Raw genomic sequence first — 13,473 nt, forward strand, 5'->3', positions numbered from 1 at the left:
CCTTTCCTGCTACACATAAATGCTCATAGGTATTGGTCAGTAAATGACAATGAAAGACAAATGAGTTACACCATTAAAAGTACATAAAATGTCATGTTTATTTAGTTTAATTCATATTTTACTTAACATTGTAAATCTATTTTCAAATAGAAAGCATTCTATACAGCATCAGGCAGGAAATGTCTCACTTTTTCATTTGCTTTCTCTTTTGATAAATAGAGGGAAGAGGCGCGTCAGGTCACGCTAGCACGCTGTGGTAGTCTGGTGGATATATGGTTATATTTAGTGCAGTTATTGCATTACAAAGCAACCATCCCAAAAAAAAAGTAGTGCAATTTTTTTTTCTCTACTCACACAAAAGAGGAAGTCCAGATGGTCTAAGGCGTTTAAAGTTTTTCAATGTTAGGCTTTGTATTGCATACAGAATAAGACAGAGGAAACTGAAGTATAACTCTTGTAAAAATTGTGCTTCATAAATCGAAAAACCTTCAACTGTTTTATCAGTTGCTAAATTGGTCCGCGTTGAAAAACATACTCTGCCAAAATATAACGAAAGGAGCTAATTGTTGAACTAAGACATGCAGGGCTTAGATAATCCACTCATTAGATCACAAATTAACAAAATCAAAGGCCTGATCTGGGACGGGTTTTTTTGTTTTTGTTTTGTTTTTTCCCCCCAGTGAGTGACTTTACCGTGGAAGAATGTCCTCAGTGTTAAAGGTGTGTGAAGAAATAAACAGATCTTTTTAGTAATCGTGTTGTTGGTGGTGCGAGGAGTGAGTAGCCCCAAAGACAAGACTATCACTACAAGACGACGAGGAGAGTCAGAATCGATGCATTACTAAAATACTTCAAAAGAAACAATCAGATTTCATGCAACACTTGCATAGATTTTTTTCTTAATATTTTTTTCAATCATGCTGATTTTTTTTTCTCTTTAAAATATACAGAACACTAGATAGAGATACCTGTGACACATGGAAGCAGTAAACCAGGGTTTCCTATCAGCCGGCCGTGACAACAATCCACCCTGTGTAAGGAACAGAGTTGGGCCGCCGCTTATCAGCATCGCGTCCACCTCGTCGTCGGCTCACGGACTAGAAATGGCGCAGGAACAGAATGACGTGTCACGAGTGCTACAAGTCCTCGGGGAGCACGACACGGTCGTTACATGGAGCTGAGCGCGATGAGTGTTGTAGGACATACACCTGAGGATCCGCCTTTGTAAAAACCAGCTGTAAAACTGCAGTACGCAAACAATGTTCGACACACAAAAAATATCCGAGGAGAGTGAGGTGGATGTAAGGGGAGTGAGATCAGTTTAGAAACTGTGGATGCTACAATCAATAACGTGCTACAATCGAATTTACGGGGCGTTAGGTTGTGCGACCAAGTGGTGCTGGAGGTGCAAAAGGCATGCAAGCTTACATTCTCTGAAGCCTGGATTTGAAGAGGAGCTGCAGCTGTGCAGCATGTGCTTGAAATATGTGTATGAGTGGATGTAAACAAGCGTGTGTTTTTTTTTGTTTTTGTTTGTTTTTTTGGCAAGGAATTCATCCTTTAAAAGATTTAAAACATTCCCTTTCATGGTTGTGTTTACATTCTCTGTGCCCATTCAAAGATTTTTTTTTCTTAAGAGAGTGATTGTGCAACAGCAAAGACGAGCGATGCCCAGAACGTACTGCACTGTAGGTGACGCTGACGCTGTACTGCAGCTTCATATCGATGACGTTTTAACTGTTTAGAGACTGTACAATGTCTCTCCAAAAATCTCCGTTCACCGAACACATGGATGGCAACAAACAAGTCCATATAAACAAAATCAAACAAATAAAGTAGCAGTGCCCATTCAGTATATACATTGGAATCAAATGCATTACTATTTCCCATAACTGATTCAGCGGTAGACATTCCTACGTTAGTTTATCCATAAAGGTCATTCACTTCCTGTTCTGACGTTAATGTGCAAATAGTCTTAAAATTATACATGCAATAGTAAAGATCGTTAAAAGTCTTAGGAATTTTAAGGCCAGTATATGAGACATCCTACAATAGAGAAACCTTAGGCAAAGCAGCTAAAGTTTGAGTTTGCGTACAGCTGGTAGCCTGAAACTTTTCCCTTTCAGAGGTGAGTAGGCCCCCTGGAAGATTGTGATTGGTCGATAAACTGGGCATCTGTTTGTGTTTGTTTCCAATTGGCACTAAAGTTTGGCGAATCTGGGAACAAATTTCATCTCTATGTTGCTAGTTTGGGCCTGTGCGGTGGGTGGAGGGCTTGGGGGGGAGCTGGAGGCTGGAAGGGGCCCCTTGTCTCAGTAGGTGTCTCGGGGCCAGGGGCGGCTGCGCTGGCGGTTCCTCTGGTTGTGACCTTGCTGAGCTTCGCGCTGGAGCAGCCTGTCTTGTGACTCGTGCCCGTTGGCGCTGTGGGCACCGCCCGTATGGCCGCGGTGAGAGGGGTACATGTCCCTATATGTGCGAGCGTGGCAGGGAGAGGCGTATTCATCCTCCTCATCTTCCTCCTCCTCTTCTTCCTCTTCCTCCTCTTCATCCTCCTCGCCCCCCCTGTGACAGGGGCTCCCCCTCCGGCCACGAGAAAGCGAGTCGCTGGCTTCGTCAGATGGCATAAGACTGTCCTGCTCCAGGGGGGAGTGGGCCTCCTCGCCGGCCTCCTCTTCCTCATCACCCTCCAAGCCTGCTGTCTCACAAGGCTGCGGCTGGTTCTTGTTCTGGATGATTCAAGTGGTCATGCAGGAAAAAAATACAAATAAAGGCAGAGTCACATCAAAGCTTGGACTCAGGATATCATCTCGAAGGAAAAACACAAAATAAGGCAAACACTACATCAATAAGGACTTTGAAGGAATTGTGGGAGTCTGTCTGAAAGGAAAATTCTGGTTTCTTTCTCATTATTTCCCACTGAAGTAACTATTTTGAGCCTACAGAAGACATTGAGCTCTCCAAGTCTCTGATCACAGTGTGATCAGATCAATGCCCAACCGTCGTTCTAAGTGGTCAGTTTTTATGTTTATTTTTAGTAGATTTAAATTAAGACTTTAAAATGATTCATACAAAATTGTTTCTTTTCTTTTCCATGAACAGCATAAAGTTAGCATTACCCTCAGAGACCAATAGAATATGGCAGACTCAAATCATTCCTCACATACCCACGTGTGCCTTTAAAAAAGCTTCTTACTGAACACAAAGTGACACCTACTGTAGGAGTTTAGGTACAGTTTAGACCACAGTCTTTGTTCTGTTTAAACAGGTGTCGAGTATTAAACGAGTATAAAGGGCAAAGGTGTCACTTTTATTTTTGCTGAAGAGCCGTGCCCAGTTTTACTTGATCTTGGTTAGTAAAACTACTGAATAATGACCAATGAAACAATGTATCATCTTTGTATCTTTGTGTTAGTGTTTGAAAAGGTTCAATCTTCACTAACAATCCCTTACAATCAGATAGGAAAAAGCCTCAGCTGTCTTAAGAAAAAGAAGTGCAATTTCATCACATTCAGATGGTCATTGCAAAAAACCCAACAAAAACAAAACAAAAGAACTTAAGTGAAATATATATGTGATATCTTTGTCAGTAAAACTGCTGCAAAACTGATGACGATTCAGACCTCTTGCTCACATAAAAAGTTATAATGCGATCACTCTTAACACCGCAATACTTCCTGATACAAAATACAGAGAAAAGTCACAAAAATAATGCTGTGCATGTCTGCAGTTTTTACAATTCGAAAAGCTACCTAGTAGGCCACATTGGACCATTTGGCGGGCCACTTACAATTCCTTGTACATATCTTGGACACCCCTGCAATTCAATGCTACTTTTATGATTCTTTATACGGCCTGAGGACTGTGGGCTCTGTAATCTCTCTTCTACATCGGAATTGCATTAACAGTAAGTAAGAGTAAGACAACAACACAAACTATTGATATCAATTGATAAAAGATGTAAGTACGTCCTCTGCTGCTTGTGGTGCTATATTTTCTTATGTAACTCCAGCCCCACACCACCCTGAATTGGATAAATGGTAAAGAAAATGGATGAATGGATGGATATTCCAATGTAAAGTAAGCTACCGTAACCCAAAAGCTTAATTCCGTGACACAGAGCTGCAGAACTACAGTTGTGGTCAGAAGTTTGCATTGCACTTATAATCGACATGAATGTCATGGTAATATAGGGCTTTGATTTCTGCTAATGCTAATGATTTCTTTGAACTGTTATTTTTCCACAGTGGAATAATTGTACAGCATACATCTTTAATGAAAAAAATGAATGGGTGCACAAATTTTAATTTATCCAGTTTGTCCTGTAATCCACACAGGCTCAAATATATACATATTACACATATTTGGTTAAATGTTCCCTAGCAAGATTCACCTCGACCTCATGCTTTTGATTGTCATCAACAACCTTCTGCCATAATTCTTGCCTGGACATTTGACCACTCTTCCTGGCAGAATTGGAAGAGTTCAGAAATTTTTTTGGTTTTCTGGCACAGACCCGACTTTTAAACATATTCCACAAGGTTTCAAAATGTATTCCAGATGCTTAATGTTAGCTTTATCCAGTCCAAAACCATTTTTGATGTGTGTTTGTGATCGTTGTCCTGTTTGATCACCCAATTATCTTCATGTTTCAACTGTCCAGCTGTGTGTTGATCTGAGGTAAAGGTGAAGAATTTGCATGTAGTCTTCTTCTTCATTTTTCCATCCACTTTGTGTAATGCACCAGTACCGCTGACAGGAAAACAGCCCCAGAACATGATGCTGCCAGTGTATGTATATGTTTGAGCCTGTATATATACTTCTGTCCCTGTGTGAATTAGAGAAAATTCAAAATAAATTCAAACTTGTGCACCTACTTGGCACTGCTCGAATTATTAAAATGTTTGCTGTGCAACGATTCCACCCTGGAGAAAGAAGCCAAAATGACCATGACATTCATGCTCATGATGAGTGTATGTAAACCTCTGACCACAACTGTAGGTAACATTAAAAAAAGCCTATATAATGACCAAAAAACTCCTATTTTTACTAAAATTGCAAGAAATAGCAAATGTGATGTATAACCTCAGAGATATTGTGGCATTTTCTAAAATATCAAGGTATAGAAAACTGGGATTACTTGTTCTTTAATCAACCTGCAGTCAGTGTCATAAACCGCAGGTAAGTAAACTGCAGAAATAACACAGAGCTGAGCGACATAAAAGGGTGATAGTGTTCATAAGTGGCATGCAGAAGTGCAGCAGTGTTGTTATCTTCAAAGTCCTTTGTTTTGTCGGTGTGTGTATAGATTAATACAACAGACACTGAACAAAAAAATGCATGTGAAACGGCTGAATGGATGTTCAGGAAGTTCCTCTTGGAGGTAAAAAGTTATTTTGCCGATGCTGTGGACTCATTTTTTGTGTGTAAATTTGCATTTAGTTCAGGTGAAAGCATCGTTTAAGCACCCATCACTCGCTTTAATTAGCATCATTCAGGTAGCTTCATGTGCCACAGTGAGCGGGGACAGCATTCACAAAGCATGCTTGGAAACTGAACACAATAGGGAAAGTTAGATTTAACAAAACCAATATATTTCAATTGTAGTATTAAAATGGAGACAGAGCTTAGCTGCTTTGTGAATAAAGCTTGTGGAGCAGTGATTCACCTGAAACCATCCAAGTAAAGGAAAAGAGGCAGGATGCAGTAAATTAAAGACAAACAACAGCAGAAAAACAAAAACACACCAGGTCTAATCTTTTCTGAGAGTTGAATGAATAAAATGCTTTTCATTCACTGTCTCAGCCGCAGGGTCGTGTTCGGGTGTCGGAGGTGCGCAAGAGGGGTGCAAATATATATACATATTATATAAACCCTACTACTCACCCCAGTTTGTACGCGATCATTCAATTAATTCCTGTGTTTCAGAAAACTGCAAAGATGTTAAGCATGGATGAGTGAGAGGACAGACAAGACAACTGGAGACAATTAAACAAAACACAGGAGTGAAGCCTGAGATGGGAAGAGCTGGCAAAGACAGTGACAACATACAATGTGTTCAAAAAACAAGGCTCGTTGTCAAAAGTCTTACATTATTTTAAAAGCGTATTTTTACGCTCTCCTGATTTATGTACACACTCAGAGACAAACTTACCTGTAGGCTAGAGATGGCAGAAGGCGGGGTCATGAGGCTCTGCTCCAATAGTGGATTAAGAGGGGTGTTTCCTGGGAGGTGAGTGGCACGCCAGTAAACCTCCAAGTATTCAGCCAAATGCTCACAAGCATCTTCCAACTGGTTCTCATCCAAAATGACATCAAACATATCCTACGAATGTACAACATGAAAAATTAGACTGTAACTCAGTGGCATTCTGTTAGGACAAGCAGTGCTTGCATTATTAAATCTAGAAATAAAGTAAAATACATTGAAACATTCCAAACTATAGCGATCTCTCTCCTCATCTCAGACAGTGCTGTCATAAAGCACCTTGCCTGTCAATTAATACGCACCCAGTCTGTACATTACTGCCATCTTGTGTTAGGTAGTTGGCTATTGTCGCTGAAAGCTGTGCTTATTTCATGACATAGCAAAGTGTAGTCGTCTCCTTCTCTGAGGGGGTGTCTGTTTCCTGCTAACAATAACTGCTGCTAGGCAAGCGGAGAGGCCAGCAGTTTTTTTTCTGGTGGTTTGCGCATGGGCACTGCGGATAAACCTCTGGTCTTTGATGGTAAACTAAGGGGAGAGCAGAGTGCGAGGCAAGCTGCCGCTGGTCTGCTTTCACTGCTTTCACTGCTTCAGGATCAGTTATGACCTGCGCTTTGTGTGGAAACACAGCTAGCATTAGCAAGTTTTCTCTTGCTAATCACCTTGGCCAATTTCTGAGATGTAGAGGAGATGGCACGTGAAAACATTTTTAATAACTTCAATACATTAGAAAGGAAAGCAATGTCAAGGCAGCTCTGACCATGCCTGGTCTAATAAAACAGGCAAGTTGAACAGGCGCAAGCTCAGGAGCACTTTTAGATTAGCATCTATGAGAATGTCTGAGTGCAATAAGCTTAACCAGCTGTTTTGCTAAAACTCCACCTTTTTTTTTCATTCGTATTTTAATCCCCCTGTAGATACTAACAGTTAACCATGCCACACACTGCTCAAGCCTTTAATTCAGATGATTTTTTTTTATATTAAATATTTGAATATACTTTTTGAAAATCAAAAAAATCATTTTACATGATCATGTAAAATGTCCAAACTGTATGGACTTATTACAAACTGTAGCACTCACAGGGGGGCACTGAGAGAGTTTGTCTGCAGCCATCATCTGAACATTCAGGTGCTTGCTCTGAGACTTCCCCCTGGATTTGATCAGCCTCTGGAGCACCTGAGAAAAAGAAACAGATGGTGTAAGAAACCAAGAAAGATAAGACTGCCTTAATCTAATGTTCATGAGCAAGGTGTACCTTTGGTGAGGAAACTTTAACATAGACAATGATGGGTGCAAGGGAGGTTTTGGCGAGCTGTGCGGGATGGTTGATGGTGTCTGCGTCCAGAACAACCAGTTGCAGGGTTTTGGCGAGTTCAAATATCCTTTCAATCTCACTCTGAACCTCAGCTGCACAGACAAGAAACATTAGATTATCAAAGTTGATTCCCTTCCCTAAATGTAAAATAGAGGTGGCCAACCTCAAAATACAACAATTTTGGTTTGTCATTAAGTGTGAACTGGATAAGATCTTCACCACTGGCATCAATGGCACCGGATGATACTGGAATATGTGTCACTGTGGATTCTCTATTTATTTATTTGTATTCTTGAGCCGGGTTGTTTGTTTTGTCTGTTTTGTTTTATTCTGTTATGTTGGTTTTGTTTTGTTTAATGATGGTGTCAGTGTAAAGTTTAAAACTCAATAAATACATGGAAGAAAAAAAAAATTGCTTCCCTTCAAAAAAAGAAAGAAAAAAGAAACTTGTGGAACTTTCATACTGGCATCAGCATAGCTTACCTAAGCTCGAGCGAGTGTTGGATCTCTCCATTATGGGTCTTTTGTTAAGGACAGATCTCTTGGCTAAGGACAGGTCGGCAGTTACACGGGTGATTGAAATTCTGTGGACAAGTTGCAAAATGCAGGTAAATATACACTGAAACTCTTTCACTGAAATAAAGGCCTGGCTTTCACCAACTACTTGATTTATTATATAATCTCCCCATTTTACTGACCTTCCCTCAAATCTGTGTTTCAGGAAGTCAAAGAGAGCTTTCTGCATCATATCTGTCACCTTTGGGAACATAACAAAAACAATTATTACAAACACATTATAATTAAAAGGCTAAGACATCCTGCTTCCTCTTATTGTTTTTCAAATGTATGCTGCTAGAGTTGTTCATGTTAGTACTAAACATGGTCAAATCAAATAAACCAAAATGTTATGCTTCAGACTGCTCTTAACACTTGACTCTGGACATTTTTTTCTATTCTTGGCTTGGTACGATATCAGTGAAAGTGGATTCACCCATCCACCTGCTAATCAGCCAATCAGAAGAATGCTATTTTGAAGGGAGGATGGCAGGAGGTAAAACAGCTTCTTTCAGCGAGTGGATAAACTGTACTTAGCACCAAGGCCCAGTTTAACATAAATAAAGATTATTTTAAGATCTGGATCCTGCAAAGTGGTTTTAGTGAAGTCAAAGATTTATAAGTAACTAAAAAGTAAAATTCTGGAAATTACCAAAACAGTTCAAATAAATAAACAAAACATAAAATGTTTGGGTTACTACAGTAAAGCGTACTAGGTACACTTGTTAGACTGTTCGCTAAATGTCTAATTAGCCAATCACATGGCAGAAACCCAAAAAGTCCACTTGAATCAAAGTACAGTTACTTCATAAAAGACAAAAGCTTGAGTACAGGAGTCATGAAAACAATTACTTGTGCAAAAGGATGAAACTGTCTACTGAAAAATAACTTATGAGTAAAAAAGAGACATAAACATGCAACTGTATCAATAGTCCAGCTTTGATGAAATTCTTGATCCTAATTTCCTAAAAGTAGTAAGTAGTGTTAATTACAGACTGCATAATCGTCCAAATTTCCAAAAACTGTAATGGCTGTCAAATGGCCCTTAACAAAGTATAAATTCAGGGTCTGAGGACTTTCATAAATGCAAAATCACAGTGTCATTTTCTCATTATGAGTGTAGACTAAATAGCAAAAAAGTCATCATTTAATATTTGAATATTTTCCAATAACTTTCAAAGGACAAATTTACATGAGCTAATAACGAATGCAGCAGTGCAAATAGTGCAGAGGAAAGCAGTCGTTCTGTCTGCTGGAGGTGAAATGGGGAGAAGCTGACCTCATAGCCCTTCAGCGATGGTCCCACGAGAACCACCGGCCTCATAGAGGGCACCACATCATAGGGAGGGACATGTTCCTACCAGAAATAGAGGAGGACAGGAAAGGGGATAAAGAACAGCGAAAACAGGGGTGAGAAATGATGGGAGTTGGGTTTGGTTGTTGTTTTTTACCCTCATATTCAATCAAACAATGACCGAAAAACCAGTATTAAGACCTGAAGTTATTTAAATGCATTTTGGTTTTATAATATTACATAACAATAATTACTGGTATTAGTTAATCAACTAACCTGACAATGAGACAGGTGACAGAAAAGGGATTGGTTAGTTGTAAAATATTTAAAGGTTTTGCTAAAATCACTCATTTTAAGATCAGGTGCTTCCAGTGTACTACTGCACTGATTATTTTAATATTAACTCCATAAAAAAACAATTAAGCAACCTCCTATACTCACAATCTGTTACACCAAGCCTGCTTGTAGTTTCTAATTGTATAACCTATTTTTGTTTATTTTCCTTGGCCTCTCTTACTTTAGGGAATTCAGTATTATCTTCTACAAACTCTGTGTTGTTTAGAGTGAAAAATTAAAAAAAAAAAGCATGAATTATAAGCAAATTCTACATCATCATAAAGTACCAGAACCTACCTGTTTTTGCTTCTGTTTAGCTTGTGAAAACAAGAAAATAGCAATCAGTGACAGAAACTGATAAAAGACAGCAGAAGCTGCTTTTTGTTTCAGGACCAGAAGAAGGTTTGCTGTACTTACATTCACCTGCAGATGGCGGCGTCGTCCTCCAGCTCCCTGTCACCATGTCTCCTAAACTTGAGGAGTTACCTCCTGTTTTCCTGCAGAAGCAGCAGCAAAGACACATTGAACTACCGAAGCTGTTTTGTGGAAATAGATCACCTGAGATGAAATGAAATAGCTGACCTCTGTTTCTGCTCCTGTTTCAGTCGCATTGCCTCCAGTCGTAGAGGGCTGGGGATGAAGGTGATGTCTGCTCCTTCTTTTACTAGCCGGCCGATCCACCAGTCATTATTGTACTTCTGTTAAATTCAGTTCAAAAGTAGCACTGGTTTACATACAGCATGTGTCTTGTTTTAATATAATGAAAGGGCATATTATTATCATTATTATTAGTAGTAGTAGTACTAGTATTATTCAAAACAGATAATCTCACTTCTTTGATGTGCAGGAAGTCTTTGGCATCGAAATTGACTGCAGCTCCTTGGACTGGACAGTCCTCATCCAGAGCTCCACAGTAACTCACATTTGTCTTTACTGCAAACGCTACAGGTTTGGACTGTGGTGTCAACAAATAAGAACATGAAGAAGACTTGTCAGTGATCCAAATGCTCTGCAAACATGTGAGACTCGAGGACAAGAACAGAGTACAATAGATCAACTCCTTGTTACTTGTTACTTCCTTTGATTGAATCAGCAACCAATCACACAGCACAAAAGATGGTGACCAGACTAGCAGATTATCAAAGGATGTGACCGGGTGGTAATATGCCAAATATGTGGCTCAAATAGGAACGCACCAATACAACATTTACATTGGATAATGGTCAGATCCTTACTCAGAAATCAGTGACAGTGATTGTGCACATGATGTCACATGATGTCACCTTTCATATTGTTCTGTTTACTTCACCGCACAACAGCAGCAGCTAGCAGAAGCACTAACAGCAAAGTGTTAGCAGTTTAGATGCCTCCTTTACCAACAACCCGTCTTTCTAATAACAATTTTTTTAAAGTTACGTCAACACACTGCTTGTTTGCTCATTTATTATATTCAGTCAGAAAAGTATCAGGTAGAAGCTGGTGCAAAAACATGTTGGAAAGCTTTTAATATGGTTACAGTAGCATAATGTGTCATAGTCAACTCAAATAATATTATTTTGCTCCAACTGTCCTCTGAAAAGTAAACTAGCACAACTGTAAAAGACAAAGGTACTTAGACTAGTGCAAATACATTTGACAAATCCATTAGTTATCTTGGGCCTGTTGTTGCTTATTTTTTTTACCAATTAATATCAACTCATTAAAAATATACTCTTGGTTACAGAGTTAGGAAAGATATGTTTAAAATTAATAGTGATGCTTCCATAGACATAACAAATGACTTCCTGCCTCTTTCTCATAGTGATGAACAAAGTTTGATCATTTAACGCTAATTTAGCGGTATCAAACAGCACAAACGATGAAAAATGATTAGATTTTCAGATTTCTTTGTAAAAGCACCGACATTAACATCTCCTTTGCTGACTTTTACCTACAACCTAGACTCTTCTACTTCAAAATTCAACTGGAGAGATAGAGCCAAATGTTTCTTAGATATTTTCGTTCATAAACAGTCTAAACACAGCAATGTGTAGCTACGATAATGACTGTATGGTGTACCTTAGCTCTGTCGAGCTGCTGTTGTGCCTGGCGCTCGGCTTCACGCCGATACGCCTCGCGGTCCTCCTCTGCTGACAGGTCTGAATCAGATGGTCTACTGGTGTACGAATCAGCTGACCCCTGTCGGGAAAGAGTGACATGATATTAGTGGCACAGTGTTTAATAACTCAGTGAGTCACATGAAGATCATCCAGTCATGTTAACATTACTTAGGCTGTATTACTGTTTGTTTTTTCTTTCATCTGCTTCTCCCTTTTAGCGTTTGTTTGAGTGCAGGTGTGCATGCAAATATGTGCCTGTACTCATGAACACATTCATGTGTGTGCATCTACAAAACAATGCGTTGCTCTCCCACACCAGCCATCTTCTGAGAGGCCAAATATAGCACAAAGGAGGCAAGAGCTTCCTCTTCTCTCCTGCTTGGCCCCAATCCAGTCCATCATCCCCCACAGTGCAGCATATATACATCATTTATTCCCCTGTTTATTCTCCAAGGACATCTCCTCATTAGCAAAATATATGCTGGTTATCATTTTTCATTGTAGGACACATACCAAGGATGGCTAGCATGTCATGCTGAGGGCGAGGGATAAAGCAAACAAAGAGCTATTTTACACAATAAGTAAAATAGTGAAAATAGCTTCATAGGTCCTTCTTTTATTCACAAAAAACTCTCATTTTCTTAAAATAGCTGCAACCATTAGTCAATTAATCAATTAGTCAATCAACTAAAAATGAACAGGGAAATATTTAGGTAAACATTTTAATCAGATTCCAGTACCTCAAGTGTGACGTTTTCCGGTTTTTCTTGATCTCATGTGAGAGTAAAGTTAATATTATGGTTCTGAACTGTTAATGGAAAAAAAGGCTTTTCAAAATAGCCCCACAGATTCAATCAATAGTAATAATAACAATTGCAGTTTGTATACAATGTACAAATGGACTTCCACAGTAATAGTTTGGTTACTGCGTGTCCCTGTGAGCGTGTGAGTTCTCCTATATTTGGCTTCTCTTAAGGAACTCAGTTCTGAATCTGTCAGCAAAAAGAAAACCAAGTCAGAGAAGACAAAATACAAAGGGGGTTGTGGCAGGAGAGAAAGAAAAATCTGTGGTGGTGGTCATGAAAATGCTAAGGTAAACCTCTATAAATGACATGATCAGCCATATTGTTGTAAATAAAACAAAATGTTGAGAAACTAAAAAACAGCAGAAATACAGTTCACTTTGGTTTTCCTCTCCTCCAGAGTGCAGCGATTCAGTCCCGATCATCCATCTTGCCCACATATACAAACAGATCCTCTGGAGGACCAATTAGCAACAGCAAAACAAAAAGAAGTACAGGCACATAATATAGACACACACACATACACAAAGTGTCCAGACATACCCCCCCCCCCTCCACAAAACAAAACAAACAAACAAAAAAAGAACCAGCCAGCACCTTTGCTTTCTCTGCACTTCAAAACGCATGCATGCAATCCAAAATAAATCATCATCTACAGTACCACTGCAAGCGAACACCTCTCCTCGTTTCTTTTTTTGGTGTGGTGGTGTCTGTTAGATAACTAGATCTGATTTCTAGCACTCAGAAGCTCTGCAAGGCAACACTGCACCAGTGCCAGAGAGCAGCACCGTCAGAAAAAAGGAGGGTGAGAAAGAACGGGTAGAAACAGACAGCGAGAGAGAGAGAGGGTGGGGGGGAGGGAATGGAA

At 39.5% G+C, this 13,473-nt stretch overlaps 1 protein-coding gene across 4 annotated transcripts in view; it reads right to left on the reverse strand.

Moving 5' to 3' along the window:
- Positions 1–73: 73 nt before the first annotated feature.
- The window catches only part of cacnb3a (calcium channel, voltage-dependent, beta 3a), a 27,776-nt gene continuing 14,376 nt past the window's right edge, over positions 74–13,473 (reverse strand). For 2 of the 4 annotated variants that reach the window (XM_005926185.3, XM_014334822.2), the window contains 12 exons: positions 11,762–11,881; positions 10,536–10,658; positions 10,286–10,401; positions 10,121–10,200; positions 10,001–10,020; positions 9,353–9,430; positions 8,217–8,275; positions 8,002–8,102; positions 7,459–7,610; positions 7,284–7,379; positions 6,152–6,322; positions 74–2,726 (listed from right to left, as the gene is read on the reverse strand). In XM_005926185.3, coding sequence (XP_005926247.1) covers positions 2,313–2,726; positions 6,152–6,322; positions 7,284–7,379; positions 7,459–7,610; positions 8,002–8,102; positions 8,217–8,275; positions 9,353–9,430; positions 10,001–10,020; positions 10,121–10,200; positions 10,286–10,401; positions 10,536–10,658; positions 11,762–11,881 — 1,530 coding nt within the window. In that variant the 3' untranslated portion in view covers positions 74–2,312. The other 2 variants (XM_014334823.2, XM_042222680.1) reach the window with 2 other exon arrangements.

The sequence above is a fragment of the Haplochromis burtoni genome, unplaced genomic scaffold (assembly GCF_018398535.1).
Source record: "Haplochromis burtoni strain Fernald_Lab_line unplaced genomic scaffold, NCSU_Asbu1 Contig_91, whole genome shotgun sequence".
Classification (NCBI taxonomy): Eukaryota; Metazoa; Chordata; class Actinopteri; order Cichliformes; family Cichlidae; genus Haplochromis; species Haplochromis burtoni.